This window comes from Leptosomus discolor, chromosome 1 (genome assembly GCF_034619465.1).
Source record: "Leptosomus discolor isolate bLepDis1 chromosome 1, bLepDis1.hap2, whole genome shotgun sequence".
NCBI lineage: Eukaryota > Metazoa > Chordata > Aves > Leptosomiformes > Leptosomidae > Leptosomus > Leptosomus discolor.
The window spans coordinates 15,313,809-15,333,048 of NC_141391.1; the positions used below are offsets into that span (position 1 = coordinate 15,313,809).

Consider the following 19,240-nt stretch of genomic DNA (forward strand, 5'->3'; position numbering starts at 1 on the left):
AATACAGGCCTGGTACAACAGCAGAGGCCTTGAGAACTGGAGGTGGAGGATGTGGCGTAGAGAAGTCCAGGCAGGGGATGATAAGAGGTGGGGCACAGGCTTGGCACTGGAGACCCCACGGCTGTAAATAACTCACCAATAGTCCATTAAAGAGATGCAGACCTAGATCTGACAAAACTGGCTTTAGGGGTAACAAAGAGAACAAAAGAACAGCATGTAATACATGTAAAAGGCTCCATGTATGGAATATCGGGAGGTTCTGCGGAGCTGCAGATTAACGAAGAAAGAGCAAAGGTGTTAGAAGTGTGTTAGCAAATATAAAAATTACTCATGGTGGAGCCTGAGGTGAGGAAGAAGAAAGCATTAACCTGAATATCATATTGTTCTTGGTGAAGGGATGCCAGGTGCTGACAGCTCATCATAAAACCCAAGCACCTCCGGAATGAAATTGCTAGCCTTGGGACACCGAAGAGCAATGGAAGAGTCAGCACCAGGAAAAGGTGTAGAAACTCAGTGTGAGAGTAACAGTTCAAACTGTTCTGTCACTGTTGAGGAGGCTTTCTCTGTATAGAAGTATTCTAGCTGTATTTTTATTTTTTGGTAACAATTATATCTGGATTAATAATGATTAGACTCTTAATATTTTAATTATGCTAACAAAAACATTCTTGCTTTATATAAGGTGTGCTTACTTTTTCCCTATAAACAAGATCTGGAGTATAACAACTGGTGGAAAGTGCAGGCAGCCCTGTTGTGAACCTTTGGGGCATTTTGGAGGACAGCCCTTTGGGAACCCTTACGGCACTGTAAGGGTCAGTCCTTCTGAAGCCCTTACAGCAATTTGAGGCTGTCCTTTTATATTCAGCATACGACAATCAGAGAAGATGAGGGAACAGAGTTAATACATGTACCCATGGTCCTGTCAAGCATCTCACTAAAAGAAAAAAATGTATTTATGAGCACCGTCCACAGATCTTTTTGAGGATATATGGTGTGTTTCATGTTTGCCCATAAAGGGAATTTTGCGTGTGACACCCCATTCTGGCCTTTTCTTGATCTTGCTGTAATCATTAATTAGACAAATACCCTCCTACCTAAATTTTAAAATTACTGTGCACTGGTTTGCAAACGTGATATGGCACTGGATGAATAATATTAACTCAGTATCAAAAGGTTCATTTCATAACATTCCATATGCACTGTATATATTCCTTTTTTTTGTTTTCATCCAAGGCAGTAGTAAGCATTTAGTCCTCCTGGGAATGTAGCATCCGTCACTTCACTGTGAAGGTAATTTAATAAAATTAACCAGGAAATAGTTCCACCATCTAGTCATACTGTTTTTAACATAAAAATGCCTTCCACATAATGTCTGTATATGTGAAACTACTAAATATTTCAAGTTTCATATTCCAAATTCACTATAAACATTTTGGCAGCCATTTCAAAAATTGCTGCACTGCTGGGTTGTTTATAGTAGACAGAAAAACTGGGTTAAAAAAACACCAGTCAGGAAATTCTTCTGCTAACTCTCCATCTTAAAGCCGTACTCTTTTGCCAGTGCTACATCTGTGATATGAACCTAAGCTGGTGGCTTAAGAGGAGTGGATGAACAAACATTTGCTTTAACTGTTTTTCTGTAAGATGTCAATGTGCACTTGTAAAATTATTTGTTTTACAAAATGCACCTGGGTGTCAAAATCGACATTCTGTGAGGTCAAGAAGTTAATGGTGCAGGCTTCACTGAATATCTTTAATGCGTTTCCTTACATTTAAAATAAGATCCTTTTTCTCCCTCACGTCTTAATCCAAACCAAATAGTGATCATGATGAGCTGTGGGGAAAAAGACGTTTGCATCAGCATTTGGACTTGCCCATTTCCAGCTGTATGGAACAACAGTCCATTTTTTTATGCCAGTTAATTAGGAATATGGAAGAGTGCAGCTAAGTCATTCTCCAAAATCATTTAAAAAAAAAATAAATAAAGAAACTGTCAGAATTTACTCTTTCCTTTTTGGAGTTGTACACTGGAATTACTCCAGATGCAAAGTTGTAGAATTTCCCACATGCCTGAATTTAACAACTATAGTTCAACTAAAGGCCTTCTTGAGCAGCTTCTAGAAATATTAAGGGGATCAAGAAGAATGTGTTTAAAGTACTTACTAGGATAAGCAAGTCTGTTTCCTCTGATGAGATTTTCCTATTTCTTTAGTCAGGATAAATATGTAAAATATTGTAGATTCCTGCATCAGATTTTAATGTGAGTGAAATACAGGAATACTGAAACTTGACAATGAACTCTAGTTCTACTTTTTTAGTTCTAACTTCTGGGTTGTATGAACAACTGAAGTTCCTGTGAAATTTTAACCAAATTGCAATAAGACTTTTTATGTAGATAGAGTTCTCTGCAGATTTTTTTTGGTTTCACCTCATGCCTCAAGTAAAGCCATTCCTGCTTGCTGACAAACTGAAGTTTGCAAATGAAACTTGCAGTGTTGGCATCAGGTTTTAATTTGGTTCTCTGCATAAGTCAGTCTTCTGGCTTATCCTTCATTTGAAGCTGTAGAGTTTAATTTCATCTCTAGAATAAGAGTTTCCTTGAATTGTAGAAATTCACCTAGATTTTTGAAAGTGTAACTTAGATATCATTTGCAATAAACAGGTTGTTAAAATAAAATGTAAGCTACCTTCTGTAAACATTACAGAATGTACTCTCAGCAGCTCTTGTGATCCAAGACAATTGTGAGGAATACTGCTGGGAGATCTGGAGCTTTCTGAAGGAAATGTACTTCCAAAGTAGAAGCAGTAATTAACATAAGGAAAAACGTAAGGAAAAACTTTTTCACTGTGGGGCTGTCAGAACTGGCTGCCCAGACATGTTGTGGAGTCTCCTTCTCTGGAGACATTCAAAACCCACCTGGACGCGTTCCTGTGTGACCTGCTCTAGGTGGTCCTGCTCTGGCAGAGGGGTTGGAATAGATGATCTTTCGAGGACCCTTCCAACCTCCAACATTCTGTGATTCTGTGTGATTCTGTGATGTTGTTCAGTGGCATTTTGATTTCTGACCTTGGAGAACATTAGCAAAAGCAGCAGATCCTTTTGCATGTTCTGTCACTCTTCTTGCTTTCAGCTTTTCGTATGCTCCACTAGTGTCTTTCTTGAGCTTAACATTGGTAGTACTGGGGGTGTAGTACTGAAGAAAGGAAGACCAGATGTTACACGACTTCCAGTTTCTCCTTATGATATGGGGAGAAGTTTTAAGGTGCACTCATAACGATGTCAGGAATGCAAGTGCATAGTTTTTGTGGTTTAAGGTTTGAAGCATGGAATCTGTTTACAGTGCATTTCCACTTTAAACAAATAGTATCTATTTTGTCTTCAGTTTCTATTAATGAAATGTAATAATTTGTCCATAAAATTGGGAAGTCTTAGTCAATAGTTTCAGTATGTTTTGACAACCATGCATATACGAATTTTCAAAATAGTGGAAGTTCCTTATGTCTCTTTCTGCTACACTTCAGCTTCCAGGTGGATTGAAGTGGATATTCCTGTAAAAGTGTGTACTTAGGAATTAGTTGTCAGTTTTCCTGTTTTTTGCTGTTGTGCAATTACAGCCTTTAGAGTTTCTAAAATAAAAAGTACCTATTTCAAATTATTTCTCTGTTTGTTTTCACAGGTGATCAGTCAGCACTTTGAAGGGACACTAGGGAGGGTCAAGTTGAATAGTTCAGTTTGAACTTTTTCCCTTAAAAGCAAAGGAAAGAATAATTAAAATATCTTGAGTTAAGGAGTAGCTCTGTTAAGTAGCAGCTTTGCTCCATTAAGCGAGAAGATCTATGAAGCAACTGCAAGGGATTAAAATTATGGGAAAGTATCTTATTGTGATGTGAGAAACAAAGAACCTGTGGCTAAATGTTCCTACCTTTCTTTCCACTAATGCTAGCTAGGAGTGGGGCCCTACTTAGGGCGCTAGTGCCCTGTCAAATCACGTTTCTAACACATAGAGAACTTTAAAGATGGGAAGCTCCCAGTTTTTCACTGCTCTCATTGTAAAAGATTTCCTTCTTATATCTCGTCTAAATCTGCCTTCTTTTAGTTTAAAACCATTATTTAAATATGACTTGCCTACATAGGCACTGTGCCAATAAATGTATTTTTTGAGCTAGTTTAAGTTTGTCAGTAAAAGTTGATGATTTTGTCAGCAGGAATAAAAGCTCCACATAGCTTCATCAAGCTTGTGCCTGCCAAAGGGAAGGTTTATGATGATGGTTGGTTTTGATCAGAGCCTGCTTTGCTTTCCAGACAGTAGAAGGACACATTTAACATATTTGATATTAACAATTTATTCTGTCAATCATAGTTTCACATTACTGTTTTATCCCATACTAATCTGATTATCTTTCAGGAAGCTTCTCAACAACTATAAGTTGATACTAACTCTTACATATTTAGAGGTAAAAGCTGTAGTTCCTTTGTGTTATTTCTGAATAACAACTTTTAAACTATTTCCCCAACAGCTCGTGAAAGGTACACACAGAGAACATCTGCAGTTCACCTTCCTATTGATCTGCCCACTGTGATACATTTACGTGGTAACGTAAAGACTGTGGTGAAATCACATTGGTGACAAGAACTGATTAAGTCTCCACGTTAATTCATGTATAGGAAAGAATCAAATATCTGATTGAGGCTAAAAATTAAAAAGATTATGGTATGTCTCTTCTTTGCCACCCACTGTCCCATCTACATGCAGACAAGCCATAAAAATCCAGCTATGCTGAAGTTTATAGCATTTAATTTACGGACAAGCAAGATTTTGTACTAAAATTGCAAACTGGTAAGCAAGTAAGTTACTACAGTTTGGTAAATGTAATTAGAAAACATAAGGATCATCTACTTTTGCCTCTTAAATACAGAGCCTTTGAAGAAAGAAGGAAGCAAAAGGAAGAAAAAGAACAAAGATTTAGAGAACAAGTTCTGCAGCAGAGGAAAATTAAACTTCAGGAAGCAACTGATAAGTTCCAACGTGCTCACCTGCCTCTTTCTCAGCATAAGCAAATAGGTTTGTAAATTAAAATTTAACCATTATTCACAATGCAAATGTTTATCCATTAATAGAATATAATCAAGACAAGAAGAACAATTAACTTCACTCAAATTAATTGAATTCATATAAGCAGAACTTAACTGACAAGAAGCTCAGATCTGATACATATGACAAAATTGGGTAGAGGGAATTTGAAAAACCAACATTTCTTTTCTAAAAATTGTATTGTGAGATATTTCATTATATTCCATTCACAGCAAGTACATTGCCTCCTTGGGATATTGTGGCTTCCTGGGTTTTCCCCACTTTTTTCACTGTAGTGTGCTTATTGCTTACAATACTGAGCCTTTAAAGGTAGGTATGAGGTGTTACAAGGCCACTGAATGTTACTAGGATGGTATAATGATCCACTGTTTGAACCCTCAAATATGAAATGCTCAAGACTGTGCATTCTGTTTATCATTAAGTAAACGCAGTCTTAGCATGTGGTAATGTATTACATAACTTTTGCTGAATTAGTCAGCTTTTTAAGCTGTTCTCTTGCTGCTGGGAAGTAGCGATCACTTCAACTCAGTTCCTGCTTTCTTGGAATCAGTGCAGATTGGCAGGAGTTTTTAACAGCATCAGCCAAGTCTGATTTCCAGTCAACTTTCCAGTGTTGAAACTCTTAAGATATTGTATAGTACTTAGGTATTCTTTAACAGATTTACTCTCCCAACTGCAGTTGCGCCAGCTGTGAGGTAATGTCTCTGACTTCAGGATCAAATATCAGATTAAAATAACAAAATAGAACAGTACTGGCTTAGGGCTTCTTCATAACTCTACTGACAGCCCAGGCTGTGTAGCAATATAATGAATCACAATTTTTTTTCTTGGTTTTCCTTTATAGCAATTCTACCTCTGCCACTTTCTACCCTATTTATACTTGAAAGAGGCAGCACCTTGTGCCTGTCTGGACTCTTTCTTTCTCCGCTGATTCAATTATTAAGTTACAATTTGGCCTCTATAAAATATCTGCAAGCCATAACTTTGGTTTAGTGCATGAGCAGAGTAAGCATGATGTGAAAGCAAAGTTAGTGCTAGATTTTTTAACCTCCTACTTTTTCAACAGTACAGTCTAAAAACAAATAGCAAAACTGTTGAATACATGTGTTAGTGTAAACACATAAATAGACTGGGGTTTTGTTTCAGAGGAACTAGAGATGCTCCAGCATGTTTAATGATGCTAAACCACTCAGTTTATTCTAACAGTCTGGATTTAGGCTTCCAAACTTCAGAACTAACAAAACTATTTACGGTAAAATATTCCAATTTTTAAAATATTTTTCCCATTGTGTTTTTTACTGCAGTCCCTGTAGTCCAGACAAAATCAGCTTTTCAGTTAGAAGAAGCTCTTGAACAAATTAAAGGATCGGTTTTAACACCAGGACTGTGCTTGCCCAGCAGAAACAAAACCAACTCCAGGTAAGCATTTCTGTTTACGCTGATGATCAAAGGAAGTAAATTGCTTAGTGTATTCAATAAACAGCAGACAATTACTCTTTAAGAAATTGTAGGCCATTTCTCTTGTGGCAAAGAAAGCATTTCTGTGAACTGTTCCAATGAAACATTATGAAACATCTTTGAGTTGTTTGTGTCCATTTGGTAAAACAGCAGAGGAGATGACACAAACCTTTTCCCTTCAGCAGAATTCTGGGAATAGTCGGGGCTAACCCGGTCCCCATGCAGTTACGGCCTGACTCAGATTGCCATGGTTATCAAACCATCTACTGTTCTATGAGATATAAAGTAAATCCATCTAGGTGATTTCTTATTCTCGTTCAGATTTTTTCCTTTTGACATTCAAGGATAGTTTAGTTTGTATATGCATCCCTGGATCTTCTTTCCAGCTGTCATTCCTTTAAATTTCTCATCCTCTATATGTATCTTGAACATCCTGATAACAACTTCACATGCAATTTCATTTTATATCACATACAATTTGAACTGCATGCTTTTCACTCGACCCAAGCACTTTTTCTAAGATATCTTGACTTATTGTAGAGTGTTTCTTCAAGCAGAGTTTATCTGTCTGCTGTATTTGATACTCCTTCCTGATTATCCCCTTTCTAATCTCTCATTTCTTTAACATTTCAGTTCAGGGTATTATTTTTGTTGTTGCTGCTTTTGTTATTACTATTCTAATAATTTTCTGCATGCTGTAAATTGTGCAGATGTTCAGAATAGAGATAAATTCTGTGTAAAAGGGATCTCCCTGCTTTTGAGCTTCAGTGTGTTCTTCATTGTGACATTAATATTCAGTTTGATTACATACTTACTGCTGAGTAGTACATGCTTGCAGGCAATAAACTGGGCATTTGAGAAAATATTTCATACCTCTTAGAGCTAAATACTCATGCTATCTGCCAGTCAACACACGTATAGTTACCACACTGGATTGACATAATAAAGGAGGATTGCAGCCATAAAAACAAACAATCTCCCTGCTAAACATAATTCGAATTATGGCAAAAAAATGCAGATGTTTCTGAACCCTGTCTCAGAGTTCCTGATCGTTTGTCTCATTTCACTCATAGGCTCGATTAAGGACAGCAGCTCAGTGTCTCTTCCCCTTGCCTTTATCATCTGTTTCTTTATTTTTCATCTTTCTTCAAACTGCTTGTTGTGCCTCAGGGGCTCATATATTCCTCTTAGGACCTCTTCAAACCACTTAATAATTTTAAGAATTCACTATCATGTAATAATGACAGTATGTTCTTTTCACGATTTTCATTTTTATAACCCAGTTTCCTAAGGAAATTAAATTTATGTGTTCATATTCTTTTACAGTTTCTGTTCCTCTAGTAACCAAATTTGAAAGAGAGCTAAGCATCCTAAAGATAAATGTATTTCTACAAGTTTGAAATTGGCAATTGGACAAGGAAGAGATTATTCAAACAAGTGACCTCAGCCTGAAAAAGGTTTAAAAGTTGAGTCCACATTGACCTATTGGCAGGTCACAAGCCAGTTAGTGTGGATATGACAGCACACGAATATTTTGGAACCTGCCACTGAACATGCTGCCTTTTCCCCAGCTGGTAACTAGAAGGCTTAGGTAGGAGACATATGGGGTAGGTGAAGGAGGATGTAGAGAATATTTAGGGTATGGTAATAAGACAAAAAGAATTAAGTTATTGCAGTACAGAATTGTGCATAGGGGCAAGGTAAACAAATTAATATTAAATAAAGCCTTGCTTATTCTAGTGCTAACAATTTGTCTTCCCTCCTTGTGACAGCAAAGACTGCATTTCTGTCTGCGTCTCACACCATCCCTTACTAAGCACTGAGATTCAAACTAAACATGTGCTATGCAGCATAGATTCTTCTGGTCTGCTTCAGAAGGTGTTAGTGCAGGGTTGTTCTTTCTAGTTATGGCCTGGGAGCCAGGGTTTGTGTGGGTCATAAAAATGGCGTTTCTGTGTTTTCAGACATGGTTCCAAAAATTGTGCAAAATTCTCTTAGAGGGCAAATAAATTTCTTGTGAATCAGTGCGGCAAAGTAAGCTTTGATACAGAAAAGCATTTTGAGAAGGTTCTCAAAGGTGAAGGTTCTTCAAAACTCACCAATTCTGAGCTGTAAAGCATTAAAAATGTCTTATAATCCCTTTAACTGGAAATTTTGGGTCAGCTAATAACTAGCTCAGATGAGGTGGTAGATCCCTCTCTGTATTTCTGTCTCTTCTTACACTTCTATAAACACTCAAACCAAAAATCTTGTATCATCTTTAGAATTTACTCTCCCTTAGAAATAGAATATATAGAATTGATTGTCAGTCCTCTTTTAAAAGAAGAAATGAACACTCTATTAAGTAGTTGAGATAAATATGGCTGCAAAACCAGCTGGATATAGTTGAATTTTATAAGGTTCTGGAATTCTTGTTGTTTATATTTAAAAAGTTGTAAAAAATTAAATTAAGCAACGGCAACATATTACCCCCTCTTGGAGAAAGACAAAAAATCCTGAAATACCTAATGAGTGAGAGATTGTATTCTGTGCTTGCAGTAGAGCTATTCTGCCCCTAGTAAGGTTTAGTTATTAAATGTTGAAGAAAAGATTTTGGTCAGCTCATTGCTGACAGGCATTAGGATGTGTGCACATTAGGTGTGTAAATGGTATGCTGCTCTTTGTACGAGATATATTTCCTGTTTGTGTTTAAAAACAGTTGTATTTGATGAGGCTCAGTCTTGGGATAGAAACTTAATTATGGTTCTTGCTGATTCTCATCCTGCAGAAGAAACCTGTGGTTTCCTCTATCTTAATTTGGGCTTACCCTGGCCCCAGTACCCAGCTACACTAGCTACTCCAAAGATTTATTTTTTTTCGGGTATATAATACAAATTCTTTAGTGTACCACATTACTGACATTACACATCATCAATGGAGTTGGGATCTCTAGATACTACAAAGCCTTCTTGCTATTTGAAGTAAGGGAATATCTGACAGCATCAGTATATAGTTATCCTCAATGTAAGCCAACCTTATGGAAAAATAAAGGCCATTTTGCTTATTTGGTTGGTTTTTAAAAAAAAATAAAAGTGTTCCATGTTCCATTACTGTAAATGACCAAACTGTTGGCTGACATTTTCCAGATTAATTCAGCCTGAGGCAGTCACCCAACAAACCAATCAGAAAAGTCTGGCTATTTATAAATAACAGAAGAGAAGGTTTAAAATGAGAAGTGTTGGACAGTTTTAGGTAGTACTAACAGCATCACCTATAGTTGCATATAGTATAGCTGTCTTTCACTGGCCAGGCATTTATTGATGATGTATACTTTTGGAAAGAAACATGTGTAAAAGTGTACAGTTGACACATAGAAATAAGCCAAAGTAACAAGTTCTTTGCTTGCGTCAAGAACCACAGATGACGCTTCATCCTCATCAGCACCTAGAAGCGATTCTTTCCATCAGAAGCAGATGTCAGCAATGGTTGGCTGGGATAAAACAATACAAGAGAGCAGTAGAACAAACGTGGATAGTAACAAACTTCTCTTCCAGAAAAAGCTGAAAGACATACAACATCTCCTTGAAAAACAGCATCTCAGCAACTTGGAGGTATGATATTTCCATGTGATTCGTTACATGATGCTTCTTAAATATAATAGAAAATTTCTTGAATGTGATAAAAATTAAAGGTCTGTTAAGCACTGTTTACCAAGTAGACAACATCTGAGGGCACACTGTACTATGCCTTACCAACAGATTATTTATGGTAATGTTATACATATTTTTCAGTAAGAAATCTGAGATCTTTAAAAATGGTTGTAAGAATAATTTTGACAAATCCTTCAAAGATATCAGTCATGTTGTCTTACTTTCTGTGAAGGCTTGTGTGTCAGACTTCTTGGCTCTGAGGTGGCTAGCAATTAGTCTGTCACAGGAGTCTTGTGCTAGCTCCGAACTTAAATTGACAGCTTGCAATTCGCACTGAAGTTTCTGCTTTGCTGATTGCCACAGCGCAGCACAAGAGGCTATAGCAATATAATTATGACAGGTCAAATATTAGGGGTTTTTTTGGTTTGGGTTGTTTTTTTTTTCACCCCCAATACGTGGCAATTTCTTAGGGATTGACTTCAAGCGTCTTGAGATCCCTTTTCATTCTCTTTGGACTAGATGCAGGTGTTCCAGTAACAAACCCATTAACTTTCTGCCTAAACTAATTTTTGGACCCAAAATCAGTTTCAAAAGTCCCCTTATAAACACAGTGAAAATCAAGAAAAACTGAGCTACAAAGTGCTTTCTTATAACTGCACTCTTAAGTGTGATTTAGGTCTGTCAGTGTGACTACGTTTAGCCCATATCCAACCCCTCACCAGCCCGGGAGGGGAATCAGGAAAAAGAGAGGCGACCCATGGGTTGAAGTGAAAACAGATTTAATGGAATAGCACCAATACCAACAAAGACATACAAAGTTATACTCAGCCAAATGAACACGCAGCAGTCACAATCAACAGGCGAGCAGTCCTCAAGGAGGAGCAGGGAGGGAGAAGCCAGAGGAGGAGCAGAACCCCAGCAGGAACCCCACAGAAACTCCCCCTTCCTCAGCAGACCTTCCCCCTTTATAATGATCATGACATTATGGTATGGGTTACCTGCAGGTAACTCAGGCCAGCTGCCCTGAAACTGCTAACAGCCTGCTGAGCATGGCTGGGCTGCGATTCTATCCCAGCCAAACCAGGACACTGTGCTGTCTTTGATTTTGAAATTATTGTCTTCAATATTACATTTTTTGAAAACAAGAGGACATAATTTTGGACTCATTCTTTTATTTCTATAATATTGTCTACTGGTAGCTGGACGTGTGGTGTCTGAAATAACCTTGACTCTGTGAAGCACCGTCCCTCTATATTGGTGAAGGCTAGAGGCGTGGGATCATTGGTTGCCATACAGCAAGGGCTTTTCCTTTTCATATATGTGTGTATACAGTCCAGATGTATTTTTAGTTCTTTGATATTGATGTTTTCAGGTACAGTCATCACTGCCTTTGTGCCTATTTTGTTCTGGTGGGTATTCATGAGAATCTTGAGCAGCTGATGGCTAACAGAACATCTCACTGAACTGAAGTAAATTTCAAACACGTTGAGAAGACAGAAAGTACCGTTCGTACTGGAAAGGTTGTTGAATATATTATATTCTTAATATATTTATATATTATAATAATATATTAATAATATATTTATATTTATAATATAATATATTTGAGTGCACCCTCAGCAAGTTTGCCGATGACACCAAGCCGTGTGGTGCGGTGAGGGAAGGGAGGCCATCCAGAGGGACCTGGACAGGCTGGAGAGGTGGGCCTGTGCAAACCTCATGAAGTTCAACAAGGCCAAGTGCAAGGTCCTGCACCTGGGTTGGGGCAATCCCAAGCACAGATACAGGCTGAGCAGTGAGTGGGTTGAGAGCAGCGCTAGGGAGAAGGACTTGGGGGTGCTGGTGGATGAAAAACTGAATATGAGCCAGCAATGTGTGCTCACAGCCCAGAAAGCCAATTGCATCCTGGGCTGCATCAAAAGCAACATGGCCAGCGGGTCAAGGGAGGTGATTCTCTCTCTGTACTCCGCTCTGGTGAGACCCCACCTGCAGTGCTGTGTCCAGCTCTGGGGCCCCCAGCACAACAAAGACACGGACCTGCTCAAGTGGGTCCAGAGGAGGGCCATGAAGATGTTCGGGGGCAGGAGCACCTCCCCTGTGAGGACAGGCTGAGAGAGCTGGGGTTGTTCAGCCTGGAGAAGAGAAGGCTCCGGGGAAACCTTATAGTGGCCTTCCAGTACTTAAAGGGGGCAGGAAAGGTGGGGAGGGACTCTTGATTAGGGAGTGTAGTGATAGGACAGGGGGTAATGGTTTCTAACTGAAAGAGGGGAGATTTAGATTAGACGTTTGGAAGAAATTCTTCCTTGTGAGGGTGGTGAGACACTGGCACAGGTTTCCCAGAGAAGCTGTGGCTGCCCCCTCCCTGGAAGTGTTCCAGGCCAGGCTGGATGGGGCTTTGAGCAACCTGGTCTAGTGGAAGATGTCCCTGGCCATGGCAGGGGGGTTGGAACTAGGTGATCTTTAAGGTCCCTTCCAACCCAAACCATTCTGTGATTCTGTGGTTCTATGATATTGTAAGACAACTATTGTAGTGTATTTTATCAAAGACAATTATCACATTGTATTTGAATTCTAGGGAAAAACTGCTGTGAGTCATGCATGGTTATTACTTATAGTTTTTTCTAAATGTTATAATCAGCTTTGGACACGGCATATAGGAATTTGTGTTTACAAATTAGTATATTTTTGAAAATGTTTTAGTCCTGTAAAAAAATGTTGCTTTTTTTTTCTAGAGTGTATTTTTCTGCTACCACTAGGGGTTGCTCAGCTTCTTCCCTCTGATAAATAGTTTCAAATTGTAAATATTTATACTTCAAACATTTGGACTTTCCTGAAATTGCATGCTTTGGACTCTGATTAGAACAATACTCAAGAAAGCTATTGTCATTGTTCTAAGGGCTGAGTTTTGAAAGTTTAACACTTGGATTGTGCTGGTGTGCATGTACATTGTGACTTTCTATGATGTGAAATAGTATTTATAATACTCAATAATAAAATTTATAATTTATAATTATTTACAATACTCTTATTGACATGAATAGGCTTCAGTCATCTGTTGTCCAAAGTCATTTCAACAGCGATTGCTTTTCTGAAAGTAATGTCAAAGTACTTCACTGTGCCCATGCTCTGCAGTCTCCATTGAAATCCTTTGACCTCTCTTTGTTTCTGTTTTCACAGGCCCAGCAGGATTATAAAGATTCCTAAAATTCTTTTCTTTTCTACTGGGCAATAAAGTTCTACGTAGACCCTTACCAGTAGATTTGGTGTGTTCCCTGCTTTCCATCCCTAAAAATTTGTATAGTTTGAGCAGTAAGACAAGGTTTTTAGTGACCCTTTTACCATTCTCCAAAATTATTTTGCTTAAAATATTGATAGCAGTAGATTTTATTTTGTGCAACAGTTACATCTGAGCCAGTACATCAGATTATTATTTTATAATAATTGTGTTCCATTGAAGAAATGGATATTGTTAACTTCATTCACAATCAAAGGTTTTGTTGCACAGTCCTTTCCTGGTTTTGCTGCAGGCATAAATAAAATCTTTAAGGTGGAGCTGGTAGCATCGTCTTCAGCTAAAGCTGCATGCAGCTTTTCACCAAAAGACATTACACCCAAGTGCTTATCATTTTTGCAAATGTTAACTCTTTATGTTGAAATTTTCCATTTCTGTCACCTGCCTTGAACGGAATTATTTAGAAAATTTTCATTAAAATGGCTCAACTGAGACAAGGAATGGTGTTATTTGGATATCTTTTGTCTTTCTTTTCGTCACATCTTGAATTTGGTGGCCATACGAAATTGGTTTGGTCAGTACAATATTTTTATGCTCTTCCAGAAAATACATTATGCTTGAATTAAACTGTTTGATTGATGTAACATTTTATCTCTATAGTTTCACTTTTTAGACAAAATACTTGTAAGTAAGAGCTAATTCACAGACAAAATAGGTATAGATTACAACATGGAGATTGTATTTTCCTCTTCCCTCCTTTATATGACCATAATTAGGTTATTCAAGTGGTATCTGTGAAATCCAAATTTCAATCTCTTTCTGTTTGACCTGAAGCAGGAATTTTATCTTGGCTCTCCTTTTTTTCCAAGCATATTGAGCAGCCATTGAAGTAAGGCACTGTCCGTCAGTGAGGTGACCTGCATGACTGTTAGCTGTTTGCGTTACTATGCTTTTGAGGTTGGACTGTGTCTCTGAAATTGAGATGTTTCAGGTAACTGATGGAAAAAACGAATTCATTTTCAAGTGCATTTGTAGTATGACTGGAATGAGTTCAACAAGGGTTCCTTCTGCAAGGTGTATTGTATCAGTCTAACTCTTCAGAGACACAGACAAGACCAGCATGGAAAAAGGGAGTGCCTGGGTACAGTCTCTCCTGAGTGTCAAGAACTTGTAGAATGCTCAGGGCTAGTTAGTGGCAAAACAGTCTCTTAAGGGGAAGGTTAGGATAAAATGACATTGGAACTGAAGTCAGACTTGATTTTGAAGAGACCGTCCAAAGAATTGAAATAGGCTTCTATGGTCACCCTAAATCTAGAAATATTGGCTGTTTTTTACTTATAACTGAATGTTATCATATTTTATGGTGATCACTTTATATGACAAACTAGAGTGATTTCCCTACTCATTTGGCAGGATCAGAGGTATTCAGTTTTTCTTGGCTTTCAAACAATATTGCAACGTACCACTGTCTTCCACATTATTTCACTAACCCAAAATTCACATTGGCTATAAAGGCAAATTGAAATGTATCTCCAGACTAAATTATTTTACTCAAATACTCAAACTTGTTTTGTTTGTGTATTCCTTAAGAGTAGGGGGGGGTGTTATGCAAAATAGTGGTTTATTCCAAGCCTGTGCTGTATAAAATGACATTACAAGCTTTGTATCAGACAATCTGGACGTTCAGTCATTTGAAGAGTGTCTTGCCTCCATTCAAAGCCCTGCTTGAACAGGTGATAATGTAGGATTGAAGCTGAAACAGCATTTTCAGTGCAGAAGGGTTTGTTTCACAGGTGGATGAACACATGAATAAGGCTTTGCTTGTGGATAAGTTAGGATTGTTATCTAGACAGCATGGCTCGCAAACCACAGAAACAGGGAAATTGGGAACCGTCATTAATATATACCTGATCCTCCTCTACAAGCATATACTTTTTTCATAAGAATTGCCATATGTATTAGCATGACTCCAATTTTGGTGTTACATTCATATACATACATCCATATATATATCTGTATCTATGACATGTTTATATGTAGATATGCACTACATTATTTCTACCATACTTCGTAGCTATTTTTGAAGTGATTTCTTTTAATGCATCAGAGTACAATGTTCATAAAGGTAGCTGAAGCAAAGGAACAGAGGAAAAAATAGCAGTATCTGATCTTTAGTTTATTGCAATTATGGTAATAATAAAATGTTTGCTTGCAGGAAGGGAGTGGAAGATAAAAAAAGTTTGTGCATACTGGTCTGCCAGGATGCTGTATTATATAATGATAACTTGGTATTATCAGAGATAGTATATACTAATGTCTCAAGGGGATGTTGGGAAATCTGTTGCTTTCTCATCAAGATTAAAGTACTACTGTCCAGAGTAATTCTGCCCCTTTGACGACAGCAGAGCTGTGTTTTGGGGTTTTTTTTAAGAGATAAACCTTTTGTGAAGTGGAAAGCAAAAGAGAATTTAACTACCTTTTTCTTCTAGTATTCTGTCCTAGTAGGCTTATGGTGGCCTAATCATTTCATTCATTTTTTATATAATATTAGTTATTATAAACCTGCAGAAGCACTTCTGTGGTATTTAGTAGCTTGAGCTTTGCTGTGCAGTTTAGGCCTGATACTGACCTATCTCCATAGGGAAGTATGGCTCACCAACTGAGAAATAAAGCATTAAACCAAATAGCCAGAATTCAGAGGACAGGAATAAGCAGAGACTAACCGGGACTCAGGAGACTGAACCATCTTGTAACAAACAAAGAATTACGCTGTGGCGTAGTGGCAAGAAAAAAGAATATCAGCCTGTAAATTCAGTAGACTGTTTAGGGGAAGGTAGATGCTGAAATCTTGTACATGCTCTTGTAAATCATATCTGTAAAGTTCTTAAGAGGAACGTATGTCTTGAAAAATACCTGATTCAAAAAATGGAATTTGTAAAACAGGTAACACGTAACAGTCACTAAGTATTTTTTTCAAGATAAGTAATTATATTAATGAAGCATGCAGTGAATGTTGGCAATTACATGAAACTGTCTCATTGGATAAACTTATTCCTGGAGAGGTAGAAATATATAATGTTAGAAAACACTCTTAGATGTATGATTTAACTTTTAGGTTGCCCTGTGTGGAGTCAGGCTTTGGACTCAATGATCCTTGTGGGTCCCCTCCAACTCAGGATATTCAGTGATTCTAAAAATATTTCTGTGTCTGACCTTTAGGATTTCCTAATATAAATCCACCTTCTGCCTTGGTTGCTGCCATGCAGAGCATAAGATAGGAGTGGAAACATGTTAAAAACTGTTCCATCTTTGCAATGCATTTACATTGCTAAAAGAAAGGTTAATGCTTTTTATAGACTGCAAAAATGTATACTAAATTTTAGCAAGTCAGAGATATCTGGTTGGATAGTCCCTCAGATGAACTAGGGATTATTTTTAAGATTATATTCACACACTGTATGGTTGTGAGTCTTTTAGGAGATGTGTACTGGTCAAATAGTATTAATAATTTTTTTCTGGTGCTATAACTCCAGTGCATTCAAATCCATCAACCCCAATGCTTTACCTTATTTGTGTATTTGTGAATACGAATAAACCAGGAAGACAGATTTGTAGGAGACAAAGAAATACTTTCCTCAATCAGTTATTCTTTTCTTCTTTCCCCATAAATCAGACTTTGTTGGAAAACTTTTCTGAAAAGGATAATTTCAGGGCTTTGAGTCTCATCAGTATAACCTTAACCATCAGTGAGAGAGAGGATTATTTATTTGCTTTGAAATGGAAAAAAAAAAAAATCTGAGAATCGTTTCCCTTTCATTTCTGTCTCTAAAATATTGTCTAGAAATAGCTTAATCTATGAAATATTTTTAAAACACCATTTCTCCTACAACCTGCAAATTCCAAAGAAGTGAAAATGGATAAGTTTTTGCTGATCTCCATTTTCCTTTTTTGGGATAAGAAAAATTACATTGACTATAACATAGGTTATAAATTACTATGAATTTGCTCATTAAATTATGTCATTGCATTTTTATATAACATTAAAATTATTATTAGTTAAGCAGTTAAGAACTTCTAGAATTAATATTGCATATGCATGCTCAATTTTTCTCCATGTCTATTTGCCTTATGATGGTTTTCAATTATGCAGTTCCATACTATTTTTACATGGCCTCATCTCTTAAATTTGCAGGGTAGATGGTGCCTGCTCTAACTAAATTTATTAACGGGTTAGAAACAAAAAAGGGACTAATGCATTGTGGTGCTCAGTGCCTCAACATTTCGTCATTTAATAATTCAAAAATTAGCATTATGAATTCCACTTCTGGAACTGAGTGACTAGGTTAGTCTGTGAGAGATAGGCACCTGGAACAGGGATCCTGAGAAGCAGCACTCTTGAGTATTGACATGCTGAAATAATTAATAGAAAGCAACAAAAAGAAAAGTTTAGCTACAAACCTGTTTCCTACACACTTATGTGCATTTGCCTCAGGACTTCATTTACACTGGAAGTCAGATCTTGAAACCATGACGTTCAGTGTTCAGATCACTTTTCTTTAAAAATCCTGCAGTACAGTATGGCTTACTGAAGTGCCTGAGTGCTTACAAAATTGGAAACTTGAGTTCTTTTTACCCCAAGAAGTTTGAACTTATATTTCTAGCATCCTGTGATGATTTTCAAAACAGGGAAATCAGGTCCTTTTAAATACTGAGGTTCATAGATAGCTTGGGGGGAAATTAGGCACCTAGGCGTTAGCCTAGGAAAGACAGGGGTGTTGATATGAAGCTTGTCTCTGGTCATCCTACACCCCCATAGCTTCTTTGGTGGGTTTGGCAGAGTATAATGGATCTCTTGTGTAACATAAGCACCAAAATCCTTTGTCTGTGGCGTTTGCTTTCTTGGGTCTGCCCAGCTCTTCTGTGAAATCAGTATTGTGTAGTGCCATGTACATTATGTTTCTCACATTTGCATAGAAAACAGATTATTAACTTTCTAATGGACTTTCCCATTCTACAGTTGGTAAACTCAGGACCAGCAAAGATATTTTAGGTACCTCACTGGCTTTGAGAGGTAGCTTTGTATCTGTATGACCATTGGTGTCTTTTACTTCACAATGAGTGTGAAGTATAACATTATATATCATGGAATCATAGAATGGTTTGGGTTGGAAGGGACCTTAAAGATCATCTAGTCCAACCCCGCTATGCCAATATACACACATAAAACACACAAAGAACTCCTGTAAATAAATCGGTCGAAATCTTCAAAAATAGCAAGTAGTGCGGGTGAGGGGCCTGTGTTTTCAGAGTGGGTAGCATTTTTCCAGCATTTGTCTTTACAAGAGTGTTCTCATTCACCTCTTGGAATTGCAAACAGTCAGCACTTCTTTGGCAGAAAACATCAAATACACACGTAGCAGCTCTTTAGTGTAAAGCCTTCTGACAGAGTCCTTTGGCAGAAAATTCGCTTGTCAGGTTCTCCTGAAATTTTACTTGTTACAACGTTGTTCTTTCATTGGCCTCATGAAAGATATCTTAGGTTCATGTTTTCACTTTTCGGTGCTTTACCGAAATGAAATTCCTTGACACAGCTGTTCCAAGTCTTAAGACACACAAGTGACCTCTTTAACGCCTTGTAAGTGTTCCCTTTCCTAAAATACCAAGTTTGTGGACAAGCTGGGTTTAGATTTCATGCATTAGGACGTAAGATAATGCAGGAAACAGGCAATACAATAAATAGTACTTATATAACAGAAACAATATTCAAATCTAGAAAATAAAAAGATAGTACACTCCATTAACATTTTTGTGGACTTATCCTATAATAT

General features: G+C 37.5%; 1 protein-coding gene across 1 annotated transcript in view; it reads left to right on the forward strand.

Annotated features, from left to right (window-relative positions):
• Positions 1–19,240, forward strand: part of CEP126 (centrosomal protein 126) — a 41,307-nt gene that overhangs the window by 6,726 nt on the left and 15,341 nt on the right. Inside the window, exons 3-5 of the mRNA XM_086474293.1 lie at positions 4,918–5,063; positions 6,407–6,512; positions 9,943–10,141. Of these exons, the coding sequence (XP_086330419.1) occupies positions 4,918–5,063; positions 6,407–6,512; positions 9,943–10,141 (451 nt within the window). The remainder of the gene's footprint in view (positions 1–4,917; positions 5,064–6,406; positions 6,513–9,942; positions 10,142–19,240) is intronic.